This window comes from Echinops telfairi, unplaced genomic scaffold, assembly GCF_000313985.2.
Source record: "Echinops telfairi isolate 266 unplaced genomic scaffold, ASM31398v2 ScPeMD7_443;HRSCAF=831, whole genome shotgun sequence".
NCBI lineage: Eukaryota > Metazoa > Chordata > Mammalia > Afrosoricida > Tenrecidae > Echinops > Echinops telfairi.
In genome coordinates, this window is record NW_022104341.1 from 27,086,522 (window position 1) to 27,105,860 (window position 19,339).

At 39.9% G+C, this 19,339-nt stretch overlaps 1 protein-coding gene across 1 annotated transcript; it reads right to left on the reverse strand.

The window, feature by feature from the left end:
* Positions 1-256: 256 nt before the first annotated feature.
* Positions 257-18,661, reverse strand: BRDT (bromodomain testis associated). Its single transcript, XM_045292042.1, has 16 exons — positions 18,473-18,661; positions 17,786-17,923; positions 17,304-17,415; positions 16,280-16,341; positions 14,903-15,253; positions 13,983-14,111; positions 12,938-13,084; positions 12,221-12,387; positions 11,850-12,130; positions 11,642-11,755; positions 11,257-11,448; positions 9,276-9,334; positions 6,843-6,975; positions 2,909-2,979; positions 1,438-1,640; positions 257-452 (listed from the first exon to the last, which is right to left on the reverse strand). The coding sequence occupies exons 1-16, from the start codon at positions 18,659-18,661 to the stop codon at positions 257-259; spliced, it is 2,544 nt and encodes an 847-aa protein (XP_045147977.1).
* Positions 18,662-19,339: the final 678 nt, after the last annotated feature.

Sequence of the window (19,339 nt, forward strand, 5' to 3'; positions counted from 1 at the left end):
GTGGTAGATATGACGAAGAACATGAATGAACGTGCATTTTACTCTTAGGTATATATATACACGCAAGAGAAATTAAAGCTCACATCTCCACAAAAAAATGTTAGTAAATGGTAGAACAGGCTTTGAACCCAGGCAGTCTTGTAGCTTCGGGGTTGACGCTGTGTTACTTGTTACGCTATGTTTGCTTCTTGGGACTACATCAGCGTATTGAGTTTTAGAACCTGGTTCATACTAGAAAGGAAACTCCACTGCGACACTAAGGTTCACTTACTGCTTCTCTCCGCCTCCGCTCTTGCTCCCTTTTCCTCGCTAAATTGCGGTCAATGAGAAGCTGGAGTCTGGATTCCTCTCGAGTTTTCCATGATTGCTTATGCTTTTTCTTCTCTTCGGGATGACATTTGTTTTGCATTGTGTTTGAAAATGACTTCCGAGTCCACCCATTACCAAGGTACCTGGAAGAAACAAAATACAGCTTGAGGTCTCATCAAAGTTTTTATTACAGAGCTACATTACTAAATAGCTCTGTACAAAAAATCATGTTCTCAATCTCTTTTCTCACATAATCTGATAGTTTTGTTTTCTTTTTGCTCTGTCAAATTTTACGTAGGAAAACCTATATTCACAAAGAAAAAGATTTGGAAAACTGTGACCAGAGTACTCCTCTTGCTTCTTAGCTACAAAGCAACATTAAGACATTCAGGGGGAAATAAGTGTATTTTTTACTTTATAATTTATTACTAAAAAAGGATGTCCTATTTGACAGAAGGTCAGAAAACAAACAAACAAAAATGAAACCCTTAATTAGCTGGATAGACACATCGCCACAACAATAGTCAAACGTCTCAGTGATTATAGATGCACCACAGGACCAGGCAATGGTTCACTCTGTATACCTAAGGTTGGCATGCATCAGACAGTCAATGGCAACTGATAACATTAATATTTTTAATAGCTTAGCTAAATATACTTGATTACTTCTATCCTTTTCAAAGCAGATATTATTCTTTTAGCAATTATAATTTGCTCTACTAATATAGCTGAATCATAGTCACTTGACAAACTTTTAAAAAATTTTTAATCATTTTATTGGGGGCTCATACAACTCTGATCACCATCCATACGTACATCCATTGTGTCAAGCACATTTGTACATTTGTTGCCATCATCATTCGCAAAACATTTGCTTTCTACTTGAGCCCTTGCTATCAGCTCCTCATTTTCCCGCTCCCCTCTTCCTCATGAACCCTTGATAATTTATAAATTATTATTTTGTCATATCTTACACTGTCCAACGTCTCCCTTCATCCACTTTTCTGTTGCCTATCCCCCAGGGAGGAGGTTGTATGTAGATCCTTGTGATCGGTCAAAAGGTGACAAACTCGAAATTTAATATACACGGCAATAGCTCCCAAGGTCCAACCCAGTCAAGACACTTACCTGTGGCTTTCTTGAGCTGTGTTCAGTTCTGTGTTCTGCTCCAGGTGCTTTTGCATTGACTCTTGAATTGGAGCTTTTTCTTTCTTGTCTAGTGCTGCTTGTCTAAACTGATTGAAGAGCTCATCTGTTGATTTCTGTACATTTGATGTTTTGACATGTTTGCCTAAACTCTTCCAAGAGTCTGGATTCTTAATCTCGATGTCCTAAAAGAAACAATTGAATCAGTGTATCGCTACAGATGTCACTCAAATTTTGGAAGGAGGACAATCGTTTTTGATCCAGGAATAGATACAATTAAGTTTTAAAAGGTCCTGATATATTTTTATTAAAGTTAGAGGTCACTAAAGTCAGAAAAACAAGTATTAGAACAGATCATCTAAACAGAATTCATCAGTGATTGAATAAAAGTATGTTTGCCAATTATTTTAATTTGGTGTAAAGATATACAAGGGGCTTCAAAAAGCTTTTGGGAATTTTTCATTATCTTCTAATTCCATTTCTTCCATGAACTTGTTGAAGTCCCTATATATTAAGTGCACTTGGCAGAAACTACTAGCCATCACTGTAATCAAGATATTTATGACCATGTCGGGAGAACAAATCACTATTAATATTAAGAATAATCATGATACATTTTGAAGTGACCTTGCACTTCCAGAAGAACAAACATATCTGACCCAGAGGAAGTACAATCAGAATGTTCCTTGGGAGCAAGGAGGATGGGAGTGCAGCTCACATGCCTAGGCACGTTTCCAGGAGGGACCCGTGTTTTGAGAAGGACAGCATGCTTGTCGCTCAGCAGAGAGTTAGCAGACAAGAGGGAGACTTTGGAGGAGACAGACAGACACAGAAGTGGCACAAAGGCACTAGCAGGGACTACTCTGAGCCGTGTGGCGTCAGTCTGCGGCACATAGCGGCTATGGGTTGGAGCTGACTGCCTGTCACTGCACATTTTATCCCCTCCCGCCGGCTGACTGCCACCTCATTTACTCAATATATTCTATATGAGCAATATTGAGTGGTAACTGATGTATCTTAAACGGCTAGAACATCTGCTGCCTGATATTTGGTACACTTACGCGTTTGTTAGAAAACCCTCCGAGCCTGATCCTAACACGTGGTTTTATGACATGCTCTCAGATTAGGGTGATTGGCAAACAGCGACATTATGGAGAATTTGTTATTGCAAAAGCATGGGGTATGAGAGACAAACTTAGGTGTAAGCATACAAAATCTCTTCTAAATTAGGGCTCACTACTTCCTCATAGAGCAGTTTGGCCAAGCAAGAATTTGTGATAAATAAAGGACTTAAAACACAGGCATTTTTATAGACTTCAAAAGAAGACCCTGCTGAAATTTAAGTTTTCCTGTGAGTGGATTTTGGAAGACCTCAATTTGGGGTGGAAACAGACGTGTCTCTGATATAACCATGCACGACAAGGTGGAGAGCAGCTCAATCTGTTATTCTTACCGTCTTTCCAGGAACTAGGCAGTCAGGTGCCCTCGCAAATGTCTTCATGGTTGAGTTTTGGTGAGCTTCACCTAGATGGGAAAAAAAATTATAGTATAACCAAGATGTGTTTCTCCGAAATTGGATTCCTTTAATCATTTTTCTGAGTTGGGCTCTTGATTTGCTACAAAATAAGCATTTGCTAAGGATTTTGATTGTTGTGCGAGCATGAACTGTGGCCCATTCACTAGAATCCTATAAGCTTACAAAGTATTGCTACAAAAGCATAGAAAACTACTAAACAAAAGCATCAAAGTGGCCACCAGGGAGCTTCAATAAATAGTATAGTAGATACTTTGTTTTACTTTTCCCTCTGGGTCAGATAGGGAATCCTGGTGGTATCCTGAGTGGGTTACCCTTTGGGCTGGCTAACTCCAAATCAGCAGTTGAAAACCACCAGCCACTCCAAGGGAGAAAGAGGAGGCTTTGTCCTCTAGGAAAGAGTCACTGCCTTGGAAACCTACGGGACGGTTCTACCCTGTCCTGCAAGGTTGGTATGAGTCACAACAAAACTATTTTTAAAGCTATTTTACACTGCTCAATTCACAAAACCTCCAAACAGCAGATTTTGGCATCCTCAAGGATGTTTTGCAAGTTTGGGGAACAAAAAAATCTGAAGAGACAAGATCCTGCTTATAGGATAAATGTGGTAGACAAGATACCCCTGTAAGAGTCTCATAGAAGAGTCCTTGCTAGCCTCCAGCAGGTGCATTGTCACGGTAGACAAACCTCCTTGGTGTACTGTTCGTGACCTCCTTTTCAGGGGTTCGATTCTTAATCTCTTTATAATCTCTTCCTAATAAGCTCCTAGAATCTCTTGCGCCTCCTTCAAAATCATCCCCTCAAAACAGCCTCTATAACCTTCTAGCTGACCCTCTGCCATGAATTTTACTGGCCTGGCAGTTAAATTCCCCGAGAAACCACTGTTTTGATTAGACCTTGTTTTAAAGGGGCCATAAAAGACTAAGACAAGTGTGTTACTGGGAGACCGTGCCACTGGCCATTCACTGATGACTGATGGCAGAGATGTGTTTAAAGATGAAGCCCTGGAATGACAAGACGTTCCCTCTTATGGCAGATATTACATTTGGATGATGGTGCTCCCATTTCCTACCAGTAATCTCATTTAGGAAAGAGCAGGCCCCCAAGGACTTCCAGAGAAAGATGCTTCCTGGGGGCCAATTTGGCCACAGAGGCCACACAGAATAGATGAAACGTGGATATGGTTTGTTGGACCATCCACACTGAAGACAACAAGCCACCCAAGCCTATTATAGCGGCAGAAGCTTCTAGTCAACTATTTAATCTTTTACTGTGAGAAAAGAAAGTACAGACCTAAAGCCTGAACCTTAGTCAAATCCCACTTAAACGACTGACCTGCCTTCGGACTACTAATTAAGTATACCAGCAACACTACTTTTAAAGCCAGTTTGAGCTGAGTTTTCTCATTTGAGTTTTCGTTTGCAATCAATTCTCTCTTGTCTTTGCCTAGCTAGTAGCAACATATCAGAGAGGATCAATCAAACACTTAAGAGTTTCTACATTTGTTAATTAACTCTTAAAGAGTCTGCATCAGTGACTTAGTAACAATAAACAGATGCCAAAACTTTGCTTGCTGAGAGCAAGGAGGACTTGAAGCACTTGGTGATGAAAATCAAGGATTGCGAGCTTCAGTATGAATTAGACAACTCAAGGGAAAGACCCAAATTCTCACAACTGGACCAATACATGAAAGAAAAGTTTGAAGTAGTCAAGGATTGTGTCTTGCTTGGATCCACAATCAATACTCATGGAAGTAGCAGTCAGGAGATCAAAAGGCCCATTGCAGTGGGCAAATCTGCTGTCCAAGGTCTCTATAGGGTGTTGCAAAGCAAGGATCTCACGTTGAGAACTAAGGAGCATATGACTCAGCCATGGTATTTTCAACTGCTCCAAATTCATAAGGAAACTGGATAATAAGTAAGGAGGACTGAATAAAAATGGATGTATTTTAATATGGAGCCACTGGAGAATATTGAAAGTGCCGTGGGCTGCCAGAAGCAGCAGCAAATCTGTATTGACAGGACAGCCACAATGCTCCTGAGAAGTGAGTCTGAAAGGGGCTCATCTTCTGTATGTTAGACATGTTCTCGGGAGAGACTAGACCTGAGAAAGGATCATCATGCTTGGTAGAGTAGAGGGCCAGCATAAAGATGGACCGGCACAGGGGCTGCAGGGTGCCACGGCAGCGGCCAGTGTTTCCTCTTCTTGTGGGCGGGGCTGATCTGAGTCAGAACTGACTCAATAACATGTAACCATAACAGCATGTTAAAAATAAATAACTTCCATGTGTTGTAAACAATACTGTTTGATAGTGTCCATGTTCTGTGTCTATTTTATAGCTTATTCCCTTGGGTTTAGCACCTGCCCTATGGCGGTTTCCGGGACCATCTTTACAGGAGCAGACAGTCGCATCTCCCCACCGCCAAGTGGAACGATCCAACCAGACCTTAGCACTGTCCCCAGGGCTCCTTACTAACCACTGGAGATGCAAATAAAAACAACCACAGTGCATCTAATGGTGAGGGGGCCTCAGAAAAATCCGTGGAAAACCAGAATTAAATGATGAGTGGCTCTTTTCCATGGACTTTTTATTTTACTAGGGGGATCTTCACAATCGTGGATTGCATTCAATTGCATTAAGCACACTTGTAAATATGTTGCCATCAACATTTCCAAAACATTTTCTTTCTACTTCAGCCCTTGGTATCAGCTCCTCTTTTTCCCCTCCCTCCCCCACCCTTCATGAACTTTTTGAAGTCCCCTTGTATCATACCCCTATTGGAATGGCAATTTCTGTTAAAGAGGGGACGGTAGGAACAATAACCGTTGGTGGGAATGTAAAGTGGTACAGCCAATGTGTGAGAGCGTTTGGCAATTCCCCAGAAAGGTGAACTCAGAATCACCATGAACCAGCAATTCCAATCCTGGGTGTACACACACGGAAGTCACACAAGCAGACCTGTTCACTGAAGCACTTCTCACAACACTGAAGAGGTAGCACAATCGAAATGCTCAACAACTGGGCGTGTATGGGCAATAAAATAAGACTAAGAGACACAAAGTCCTGAGACATGCCAGTGTATGACTGAAACGTGGAAACGCAGTACTATGACCTGTGTTCTCACTCAGATGCCCGTGGGCAGGGCCACCTACCGTTACCAGGCAAATCAACTTTGGTGTTTGAAAACCTTGCTCACTGCGGTAAGAGAGTTGCCATCTTATTACCACCTAAGCACTCCCTTCAGTTTCCAGTTTCCAGAGTGGGCAACACTGCCCTCTGGGGGAAGATTCACGGGGGTGCAAGAGCATCGACCTGAGTTCTGAATTCTTTATCCTGAATTCAATGACAATAGATTTGTTTGGATGGGTTACACTGTAAAAGTTTTTAACTGCCATGGGGCACTGAATAATATACACAGGATGAATGGAAACAGGAAACACCAGAAGGAAGTGGGATGAATTCCAAAATTAACTCAAAACCATGTATGGCAAATCATGTATTCTCTCTATGAACACCCAGGAACCGTGGTCCCTAGATGGTTCAAACTCAGCACAAGTCTCTCTTGTACTGTCCCAAAGGAGAACAGAAACGGCACAAGCCCAAGGCCTAATGCTAATTCCTGCTTGGTAAATGACTCTCCAAACCCCAAATGAACATCGCTTTTATTTGATCACTTTTCTTTTGTGTTTTTTTACAACAGGAACTCTCATCAAGCGTCTGATGAGAGCGGAACTATCCAGACTGAGAAACTGAGCACGCCGGTCCATCTTCCTGCCCCCATTTTAAACATTTCAAATAGAGGTCAGCGTAGTTTGTCAATTTCTCAATCACGGTAGTTTGTCAATTTCTTACATGAAGGAGGCAGAGTTTGGCGAGGTGAAGTGTGCCTTGACCGCGGTGATGGCTGTAAGGCTTCATGATTTGGTTGTATCTCACATGGATGTGTGGTCTGATGAAGAGAGGTCTCTTTCGTAGAAGACTGTACCTGCGAAGACAAAGTAAAACCATTCAATTTAAACCACAGACGGAAATTAACACCGATAATCTGCATAGAAAAAGAAAGAGGGGGCTGGCTAGTAGTTGGGATTGGGGCTGGCCCCTCAGGCCTCCTTATTGGTTCCCAGCTTCACGCAGGTATATGGGCTTGCCCCACTCTTCCCCCCCAAAAATCACTTCAGAACTGAATTCTGCGGCTGAGAGCACTGAAGCTGCAGCTCAGGGAGGGGCCAAGTCTGATCACAGCACGTGGGAACAAATGAAAGGGGAGGAAGAGAAAGTGGAGCGCATCCTGGCCCACCAAGCCTTGAGGACAAGATTCTCGCTCAGAGCAGCCAATGCAGAGAGGACCATATGGCCGGACCATCAGGAGACACAAAAGATGTCCCTCACCGACCCATAGCGCTACCGGGATGACACTGAAGACACAGCGCGGGAATTGCACCCCATCTGACCCCACCACACGGAGCCGAAACACTAAGAGCATGCAACGGAACAGCAAGGGGAGCAGAGCAATGAGGTCCTCGGAGAATACCAAAAATAGACTTTGGGACCAGGGCATGGCAGCCCATCAGACTCAACCAGACAATACTCATAAAGGCCAACAAACAGACCTTGAACTATTTACATGCGTTTCTTTGTCATCGGTTTGTTTTCCTTTGTTGCTTTGTTTTACGCTGTCATGTTTTTGTGCATATTATTATATCTGCATGTCTATCTAGATAAGATAGTAGGGATAAACTCACTGGAGGAGAAACCAATGGGACCGACAGTTGGGGGGAAGGGGCATGGGAAAGGGAGAGGCTGGGAGAAGGAAGTGGGTTTTAACAAACCCAGGAATAAGGGAACAACAAACAATCTAAAATAGATGGCAAGGAGGCTGTAGGAGGCCTGGTAGGGCTTGATCAAGGGTAATGTAACCCAGAGGAATTACTGAAACCCAAATGAAGGCTGAACATGATAGTGGGACAAGAGGAAAGTCAAAGGAAATAGAGGAAGAACTAGGAAGCAAAAAGCATTTATAGAGGTCTAAATACAGGCATGTACATATGTAAATATATTTATATATGAGGATGGGGAAATAGATTATGTGCATATACTTATATGTTAAATATTAAGGCAGCAGATGGACACTGGGTCTCTACTCAAATACCCCCTCAATGCAAGAACACTTTGTTCTATTAACCTGGCATTCCATGATGCTCACCTTCCCAAAAGAACAACGAAAAAAAAAGTGGGAGCATAAGCAAACGTGGTAAAGAAAGCTGATGGTGCCCGGCTATCAAAAGATACAGCGTCTGGAGTATTAAAGGCTTGAAGATAAACAAGCAGCCATCTAGCTGGGCTTTGAGATCAGCTCTAGAGACCATCCCTCTTTCTTTGCCACGCTTAGGAAGTGGGCTTGGGGTGGGTTCAGTAATCCGGCACCAAACCCAATGACACCCAGGCACTTCCACGGCTACTTTAGTAGGAGCTGTATTATAATGATAAACATTTGTGTGATGCTTACTATGCATGAGCTATCCCTTAGGCTATGGGTTTTATTATTTTTCTTTAAAAATCCGTAGTATAAGTATATCCCTATTTGTAGTATATAAACGGATGTAGGAATGCAAAAGTAACTTGTCTTAAGATCTCACAGCTGGCAAGCTAAATCATATCAAAGTCTAGGTATCTTATGCAATAGGACTGTTTTTCCCTCGATTTACAAAGGGGCTGCAGATGAGTGAGTAAACAAGTCATATCATGTGAAAACTCACTGCCATCGAGTCAGCGCTGACTCACCGCGACTCCCTGTGGGCTTCCGAGACAGTAACAGTTTACGAGAGTACAACGCCCAGGGTTTCTCCCTCAGCACTGCCAAGGGTTTCAAACTGCCACCCCTGTGGATTGCAGCCAATGCTGAGCGACAGACATATATCACATGTATAGCACCCATATATCACCTACATCATATACAAGCTATATCACCTCTATACTATAAAGGTTTGTTACTTTTGCAATGTAAAATATATACTGTAGGTGATATATCAACTACCTATGCCAACCTGATGAAATAAATCCCATCAGAATCTTTCTCCCAACAATGACAATTACATCGTATTAGAAAAATGATGCTAAATAGTTTCTCTACTGAATCTTCTTTAAGAAGTCTTTGAACACTGAGTTTTCACATTGCAAAAGTAACAAAACGGTTCATGTATCGAAAGCTACCGCTTACCTCGGAGTTTCAACAGATATTTTTAACGTTTAAAGTAGTAAAGAATAAATAGTAAAGAATGTACTTACCGTTATATTCTCTTTAGAAGAATCTTTCTGTTTTTCTGCGGTAGATGTAGGCAATAGCTCTGCAAACAGATATAAAAATGTATTTCAAGATTTGCCAGCTTAAGAATCGTCTTAGAGTTTGGGCCCTCTCTAGATTAGTCAACATTTCTAACATTCCACAGACACAAATTTAAAAATGTTTGTGACAAGATGTATCACTTTTTCTAAGGCCCAACCATGTGCCTCAACGTATGCTTTTTTATTAAGCCAGCTTCCTTTAATTTTCTCTAGGTTTAGTAAGCACAATTCTTGATGAGGCGCTAATTGGCATTAAATCATATTTTAAATGATGGATCCATTTGTCTCCAGTTGACTAGTTTGAATGGCATAGACTATTCTAAGGCTGTCCTTGCGTACTTCCTGAATTAACTAAAAAGCGTGAAATAATCTAGGCTTGAGCTAGGTTAGTCCTTTTGGTCTTGGATGACAGGGGCCAAAATCGCATTCTCCTCTCTTCTACAGAAGCCTGAACAATACACTAATGCTAATAAAAGTCCAAAGGATAAGGTGAGAAATTCATTTTAAATCTTAGGCCCGTAAAGAAAAATGAGTTGATGCCAGGACATTGAATCTCTTTGTGTTTAACTGTTTAACCGTTAAAATTGAATATCTCCTGGAAAATATGCTTTCACACTAACATGAGCTAACAGGATTATTATAGCTATTACAGCTATTCTTCACTACTGACAATCTTCTCATCCAACAATTTACATCTACAATGGAAAGAATTCTATTATTCCAGGTAATGAATCAACTTTACTGAGCCATGATGATCAGTGGTTTGGCCGTTCTATAATATAATGTATTTTTTTGGTGTAGTTGTTCTCTATTTGTGATATGAGGAGGTCATCCTTTATTTTCAAATGACACTGATTTGTGCAAAATAGCCTGGTCTTAAAATCTAACTGCGTTCAATCAGTGAGGAGTGGGTATAGCTATGCCCTAGCGCATCTCTTAAGAAGTTACTGGGCTCTGGGAAACTTTCATAGCTTGTATGTTCATACTGGCAGGGGCTAGCCAACAGGTGCCTCTGGAACGAATTTTAGTCTCAAGCCTCATTAACACCTTTGATCTGACATTTAATTATATTTTGAAAGGGTTTTATATTTATACCAATATTTAATAAATGTTCTTGACTTCTCTGCACGTGACTATTTGCATATCCTGATGCCAGTCAAAAAGATAATTAAATGATAAAATTAAATTACATTGAAATTTGTAATAAAGTGCTGTGTCTAGCTTACATAGTTCTCATTTTTATTTTTCATAGGCTTTGGATTTCATCTTAACTCTTCCATAAAACTGATTTAATGTGTTGTTTGAAAATGATGAGAATTACTTACTATGAATTTTCTATATTTTAAAATAAACCTTTCCTTAGAAATCAATGCTCTGTAGAATGGATTAATCCGTAGTTTTAAAAATCACATAATCTTGGGTTTGGAACTACATTAAAGGTAACAGCGTAAGTAATATGGAATAAAGAGTCCTAATGGTACTGATAGTACACTTAAAAATGATTTCAGTATTGTCTAACTCATAATTTAAAATAACTCTAAGGGCAACAAGTCAATAATAACAAGGAATTTAGAAAAGTCCACCTAGAGCTGAAAATCAGTAAACTAGATTAAAAAAACTGTGTCTAACTCAATGACTCAGAAGCTTCCTCTATGAGAAAAGATAAAAATTACGTATTCTAAGAATCAATATGATATTCAGCTGTTAGTTTCTGTTCTGGACAAAGTCACCTGGTAAAAGATTCCTTTACTACAGTATCTATTTTAAGAAAATATTAAAATTGTCTACATGTGATTAAATACTAAGTGTGACATCCAAATGACAGGTTCTGGGTAAATAACAAATATTTCTTTAAAATGTTAAGTCTCGGTATTAGAAGAAAAGGATTCCCTCGAGCAGATGAACGGTTTGGGAGGCAGCTGACCTGATTCAGAATCACTACTGTCTGAAGCACTGGAATCACTGCTGCTGCTGTCAGACCCTGAGGAGGAGGAGCTGCTGCCGTCAGACCCTGAGGAGGAGGAGCTGCTGCCGTCAGACCCTGAGGAGGAGGAGCTGCTGCTGTCACTCAGTCGGGACACACTCACAATCGCAGGGGCTGATTGGCTTTTCTCAGCTACAAGACAGAAAAGCACATTCAGAACCAAGTAAAGTTAACTAGTAAACCAGTAAAGTTAACTAGTAATAAACCAGTAGAGTTAACTAGTACACCAGTAAAGTTAACTAGTAGCAAACCAGTAAAGTTAACTAGTAGTAAACCAGTAAATTTAACTAGTCTCAGGAACATCTACTTAGAAGCCAACACTTACCTTCGGTTTGGCTTTTTCCAGAACTTAACCGATCATTGACACCCATTAACTGTTTTTCCAATTCCTCCTGTCTTTTTGGAGGTGTGGGTTCTTTGGAATTCATTGTTTTCTTGGCTGTGTAATTTAGGAGAGAGGAAAACAATGTATAACCAAGCACTAACACATATCGCACACTGATTATAGAAACACAATATAGAGAAATACATACCATGAGCTTTCCGTCGTTGTCTTCTTAGACACGCTGCAACGTATTTTTCTAGTTCTCTCAATGTTGATGTTTTCAGTGCTTCAATGTCCACCTCTAGCTCATCAGAGTTGGCGCTTCTCAATGCAGGCTCTCTTAACTCTATTATACGAACGATTTGCTTCAGTTGATCTCCAGGAACTTTGTTGATATCTAAAGTTAACTGCCTTTTCTCATCATAATTCATGGGTTTAGCATCATCTTCAGATGTCAGAGCAGAAACGTGCTGTTTCTTCTTTGGTTGGCTGTAACAAAAATTACACTTAGTCTTTTTTTATTTGAGATAGTAGCATGTTTTAACAAGCCACCATACCTGTTTTAATAATCCAAATTACCTGTTCTTGGAATTTTCATTTAGTTTTATTTGCTTAAACTCTTCCCTTGGCTTTTCATCTCTGTTATTAAACTTTCCTTTTGTCTTTTCTTTTTTAGACTTCTCATTTTTTTGCTTATGGTCAGAATCCTGGGACAGAACTTGCAGTTGCTGATGTAAAGTTTTAACCTAGAAAAGGAAAAGGTCTTTAAACATTTATGGATCCAAATAATTTAAGACACTAGATAAAAATCAAGGTACTCAAAAGTTCAGAGTATCTCTGTGAAAGTCACATTACATTTCTTTCAAGTTATTTCATTTCCCTAACTTGTTATTTTGAAATGAATATATTAAATGACACACACTATCATGTACTCAACCCATAGATATGAAGACAACAAACATTTAACAGAACAAAATAATTAACCTTACCTGGTAGTCTTAGTTTGAGCTCATAACAGGTTAACATTTTATCACAACAGGTGGCAATTTTAAAATAACGATTTCACCCATAAAAGATCTTAGGCTGTGTCTTATAAGTTGTTTTAATATTTACCACAAATTATTATGATTAAGCATATAAATAACAGGATTAACGACATAAACTTTTAGTAGGTAAATTAAGTAAGTTGCTAAGTGAACTAAATACCATGTCTTATTCTACAAGAACAATTTTATAATTGATCTCTCAGTAGCAGCTCATAGAAAAGAATATCAAAGTTTGTATCAATACAAATACCTGCTCCTGAAGTTTCACAATATTATTGTTATAATTACTAGAAGAGTCACTATTATTTTTTCCACCAAGTGCTTTTGTGTTTTCTGTTTTGACGTAACATTCAAGAAGTTCATCTGGGATCTTTGCAAAATGCATTTCAAAAACATTCTATAATAGAAAAAAAATCAGACTGTGAAGATTTCCTGCATTTTTGATTAACAGAGGGAATATTTCAGCATCAGAGTTTAGTCAGAATTCCTGTGCCCCACACCCTCAAAGATAAATCATTCTTCTAGCTCCTAATGACTCATATTCAAAACTCCACGACCTTACTTTCTTTTTTTAAATCATTTTTTTGGAGGCTCGTACAGCTCAACACAATCCACACATTCATCCATTGTGTCAAGCACATTTGCACATTTGTTGCCATCATCATTCTCAAAACCTTTGCTTTCTACTTGAGCCCTTGGTATCGGCTCCTCCTTTTTCCCCTCCCTTCCCCCAGGAATTCTTGATAATATATATATTATTTTGTCATGTCTTACACTGACCGATGTATCCCTTCACCCACTTTTGTTGTCTGTTCCCCAGGGAGGGGGTTATATGTAGATCACTGTAATCAGTTCTCCCATTCTCCCTCCACCTTTCCCTTGCCCTCCTGGTATCGCTACTCTCATTATTGGTCCTGAGGGGTTCATCTGTCCTGGATTCCCTGTGTTTCCAGCTCTTGTCTGTACCAGTGTACATGCTCTGGTCTAGCATGGCCTTACTTAGACATGGACTCCAGTCAACCCTATCTGACATATCAACTGTGTCCCCTCTGCACTAATAGTTCTCCAATCTCCTTAGTATCCACTCATTAAAATATTTGCTAGCAAAATGTTTTAAAAAAATTAAGACATGAAACTCAAAAACCCATGGTTTAAAGAGTATAACTTCCCAAACTGCTGTTTACTAGTTGGGCTTGGGAATGTGCCTATATTTATTCTTTATCCCTCAATTTGTGGTTCTAAAATTCTAAATTATGTTCCATGGAAAACACTTTCAGAGCACAATACCAACTTACCTGGAGCATGCTCGCCATTTTCACTACTTCATGATCTACAGGATTATATTGGTAGCAATTCATGAACATCAATCTAACATCTGCAGCAAATGCAAAGGCATCCACATATTCTTGGCTGTCCATTTTTTGCTAAATAAAGGAAAATTACAGAAAATCCAAACAATGTAGTTCAATTCAATATTGAGTTCAGCACTTATATTTTGAAATAATTTAAACATACAAAAAAGTACTTTAAAAATCCCACAATCCAAATTTGACAAATGTCTAAATTCTTATACATTCATTGAGCACCTTGAGACTTTGAAAATCCCAGTGTTTTGACAAGGAGGCAATCCCAAAAAACAGCGTTTTTAGATCGTCTTGAGTAGACATGCTTTACAGTAGGGCAGCAGTTCACAGATGAACCCTTACCCCCACCTCAAACATCAAATGAAGGATTATGGTTTTAAGAAAAAGATTCCCAGCAGTAAGAGGTGGAAACCAGTATTTCTAAATTAGTATTTTATAAAGTACATAATTTTGAATAGCTATGTCTCCAGCTCTCACGACCCTTGGTGCCAATGAATATTCACGTATTTGAAACTAGGGTCTTTGAAGATGTAGCTAGCACGAGGGTACACTGGAAGAGAGTGTCCTCACCCAGCGTCTGAGGCCCTTTTAATTGAGGAGAGGGGAGGTAAAGCCAAGTGAAGACTGGGGCAGAGGCTGGAGTAATGCAACCAAGGAACATTAAGGATTTCAGGAATCACTAGGAGCTAGGATGTGTTAGAAAGACTATTTTTGAATGTTACCAATCATACATTTCAGGTGCTATGACTATCTTAATGAGCTTCCTCTGATTTTTACATTTCTCTCCAAGGAAGTTACTTTTATAATCAAGGTGGTTGGGGGTGGGGAGGTCCTCTAATGAAGACAATTACCTTAATAGTCCCAAGATCCATGGGATATTTGATAATGTCATAGTAATCATGGAGTCCCAAACCCTGAACATCCACAGGCTTATAGAAGGGCCATGCATAGGCGAAGTGCTTCTCTGCATGCATTTCTTTGAGAATCTCCCTGCAGTGTTGTAATTGTTCCTTTAGTTTAGCGCTCTCTACAACGCGAGGCTGCTGCGGAGAATCGGGCAAAACGTTCTTCAGCACATTTCCTTTCACAGGCGGCAGTGGCCTCAGTTTTTTAGCTGCAAATGTGGGAGAAGGTTCCCCGTTTCCTTTAACTACTGGAGTTGTAGGAATTGTATCTACTTTCCTCTTCACACCCTTTGCAACCTAAAACAAAAAAATCGTTACGTTCAAGGCAAGACTTCGCAAACTTTTAAAAATATCATTAGCCTATAGGTTTTTTAAAAAAGTACCTAGTACGTGCACTGTTTTCTATTTAAAAACAAAACAAAATCCAAATCAATGGCCAAATCCGGATCATTGTGACCCTATAGGGCAGAGTGGTGTGTTAGGCGCCATCCCCAAGTTGGCTCCCACTGACAGCACCTCTGTGCCACAGAGGGTGTCGCTCTGCCTTGTGCCTTGTTTACTCAGCGCATCGGCACATTTACTGCAAAGGAGTTGTGTTGGATCGGAAAAGCACTAAGGTGTTCATGACTCAAGCCATGGTCTTTTCAACCGCCTCACATGCATGTGAACGTTGGGCACTGGACAATGAAGACGTAACCGATGCGCTTGAATTGTAGTGCTCATGAAGAATACTGAAAGCAGGATGGACTGCCAGAGGACAAACAAGTCAGTCCTGGGAAAAGCACAGCCAGAAAGCTCCTGAGAAGGATGGCAAGACTTCACCTCATATACTTTGGACGTGTTACCTGAAAAGACTAGTCCTTGGAAAGGGACCTCATGCTCGGTCAAGTAGAAGCACAGAAAAGAACAGACAAAGGGAGACTCTGGCTAGATGGCTTTACACGGTGGCGCTAACAATGGGTTCGAAGAACAATGGTGAGCATGGCCCAGGACCGGGCAGGCTGCTATGAGTCAGGTCCAACTGAACAGCACCTACCAGCGAGTTTCCCTAACTCTGCCCTTGGACAACTTCTGATAGCAATACTTCAGAGAGTATTAAAATAGTTGAAATGCTACGTAGGAACTCTCTAAAATGTGTCTAATATCCTGTGTCGTTATGAATCAACTGTGTAGAAGTAATTTGACAGAGATACAATATGATAAAATGTTGTATGCTGAATACAATTTAAAATATCGATTTAGAAGGAGTTATAAATATTACCACATCCACACTTACACTGGGGTTTTCAAGCACCAGTGGTTTTAAAGCCATAATAAACTTACTTGGGCCGCTGCCTGTGAGGCAGAACTCGGTAGCAATCCTTTGGTCCCGGCTAAGGGCGGGGCTAAGGGCGGGGCTGGCGTGCCCGCAGGTGCAGACGGCAGCGTTTGCTTCTGGAGCAATGTCTCTGGTACTTTCTGGAATGGTTTTTTCTGAACAGAAGAAACCACCGTATTCTTTTGTGTGCCTAATAAAATTTGAAACAGGGTTAAATATTCAAGTGAGTAAAACAGAGAGCAGACATTTCATCTCTTATTGTCCTATTTTAATTTATTTCAGTCAGGTTTTAGCAATATAAACATTGTAATATAGATTTCCATTCTTCTTTGACACGCCCCACACTGTTGATAAGAGTATGTTTTATACTGCTAGAGACTGCTAATTTACTTCTTGTAGAGATTTACAGGGGTTTTCTTTTTTTTGGTAATGAATACTTTTCATATAGTTTTGAGGATTTCAAATACATTATTAATAGCAGCCTCATTAATTTTATTTAAAAAGGTACTAATCTCATGCAAAGTTCTATGGCCAGTATCAGGTACCTGTGGAGCCCAGCCAACAATGTGGGCACTCTGGAAGACAAACTATTTAATAATATATGATATTTTCAGAATATTCTACATGTACACCCATAAACTTCAAAATTGATACAGATCAACCATCACTGGTTGTCACAAAACAACAGGTGCAAACTTGATTCTCAATATGTCCTTCACACAACTGTCACAGGACCAGTTCTGCCTTGTGTTTTCTCAGAGAATCTATGACTTGAGATATTTGGATTACATCACCTTAAAATCTTCTATTACTTAAAAAACCCTAGTCACATTCCATCCCCCTATCGAAGCATTCCACTCTTCTCTTCTAATTGTGAGGGCCCAACACTTCAGAGTACGCTTCGATGCTACGCTCTTCCAACCCTGTTGCTGTCTTCTGGTAGTGTAGGGCTACAATGTACACTGAAGTGACTTCATGGCCACAGAGGACAAAGATGCACACATCTCGTAGACAAACATTTTAGCTTACCTTTCTTCATTCTTTCATCACCTACGACGTGTTCTTCCTGTGGCATCTGAGATAACTTATACATAAACAACTTCTGTAGGGTTTGTGCCATTGAAACAACGTCATTTTCAGGCTAGAAAATACATGAAACACACCGTAAGGTTATACAATATGGTCACCGGATCGAATGTCTGTAGGAATGTCAGACTGCTCAGTAGGAGTGGCACGGTATCCTAGTTATAGCTGCATCAAAATTAAGTCTAGAAGATAATGAAGTGGCTCCTATCTTAAATTCTAGCAAGCCATTCAACGTCTAGAGATCTTGTATGCTTCTCTGAGCACAAACCAATTAATCCTACCACTGTGCGAAAATAACACAATGCAATGAAAACAATGCAGCAAATGCCCCAAATCAAGACTTGAAATCCAAAATCAGCATCTTCGTTTCTATTTTCTGTAGGCAATAGCAGATAATTAGCAATTATAACAAAAAGTTTGCTCACCTTGTTATATAAATAACAATTTGAGAACATTGTATTGAAGTCGTCTATACATTCTGAAGCCTTCAAATAATATTTATGCTCCAAACGCTTCTTAATTGTAGTTAAATCCATAGGATTTTTTATAATAGCATAATAGTCCTGTAATTTTGAAGAAGAAATTATGTTAGTAATAAAAATGAATACTGGGCCACAAAGAAAGCCACACATAGACCTGTCACTCTAGAAGACAATGTATAACTCTTAAAAAGCCATACTCCGGAAACCAAAACCTTCAGTAATGAGAAAAACAGAGCTTTTTGCCCCAGGATGACAAGGTCAAATAAGAAAGTACAGACACTCGTTTTTAAGTTTTTTACACAGATTCGGTGTGCATCCTGCTTTTGTTTGTCGACCTCACTCTTCCCCTGTGAGGTGATTTTGTAAGTGCCAACTTTGGGACAAAATGCACATATTTGTGTAAAACTATAGAATTACAATTCTTATAAACTATTAACATAAGAATGTCAATGTTCAGAAAAATAAACTGTTATTAGGAAAAAATACTCAACAGGATCGTTTTCTTTTACAGTGTTGAAAAAATTGGGAGGCGGCTAAATTAAAGGTCTTTTATATGATTAAAGACGGCTAGTTTATTTCTTGTAGAGGGGTACTGGGCTTTCCTTTTTCACTTACATAAGACACACTTACAGGCAGCCCCATTTTCACCGCATCTACAGGCTTCTGAAACGGCCAAGAAAGCCTGTGCTTCCACAGAGCAGGCAGGGCAACGTTTTGTAGAAACTGCAGTTGATTCGTCAAGCGCCCGTTCTTCTTAGGATCCATGTATGTTGGTGGAGGGGGGTTAACAAGAGCCGCTGTACAATTCCGTAGAGACATATTCGTAACTGCTTCAAATACTGCTGTTCTAGGGCCCACAAATAAATGTCCTGGAAAGAACAACACTTTTAAATGGCTGCTAAAAATGATGGCATTACTTTTTTAATGACAGTTAAATGGTATTCCTAAATATACGATGATTAAGGGGGCCCAAAAAGTGACAAGAATCAAACTTGGCAACACAAATCTTTGTGTATACAACCATTTAAGGATTCATTCTGCACACCTTCATTTGGGATGGGTTACATGGCTTAGAGCCTGTATAGTATTCCCTTCTGCTTTTCTAAAACACACATCAATCGAGGTCTTAAAACAAACAAGCCAATAACAGCGAGTGTGAAAAGCAATATTAATATATAGGCATTCTAGAGCTGAATAACTCAATGAAGGGAAAAAGTCAAAGCAATGGAGTTTTCTGGCTAATCAAGGCGGTTTTAGACCAATCAAGATTTGGTTTTAAACCTAATTCATTGGAAAGAAAAATGTCAAGTGTTAAAAATGCTATTCTTTAAAAAGCAAAACCCAACCCAACCCTCACGGCCATCAAGTTGATGCTGCTTGGCCGTGATGCTCTCTGGGGGAGGGCAGAACTCTCCCTGTGAGTTTCCCAGACTGTAACTGTGGATAGGAGGGGAAAGGCTAGTCTTTCGCCAGCAAACTGGCTGGGGGTTTTGAACT

Excerpts from the sequence above, each read along its gene's own strand:
- BRDT (XM_045292042.1), bottom strand. The coding sequence starts at position 18,661 with ATGTCTCTACGGAATTGTACAGCGGCTCTTGTTAACCCCCCTCCACCA. Across the intron at positions 12,388-12,937 it reads TTGTGAAACTTCAGGAGCAG|GTTAAAACTTTACATCAGCA; the intron begins GTATTTGTATTG and ends TTCCTTTTCTAG. Across the intron at positions 1,641-2,908 it reads GCCTAGTTCCTGGAAAGACG|GACATCGAGATTAAGAATCC; the intron begins GTAAGAATAACA and ends TGTTTCTTTTAG.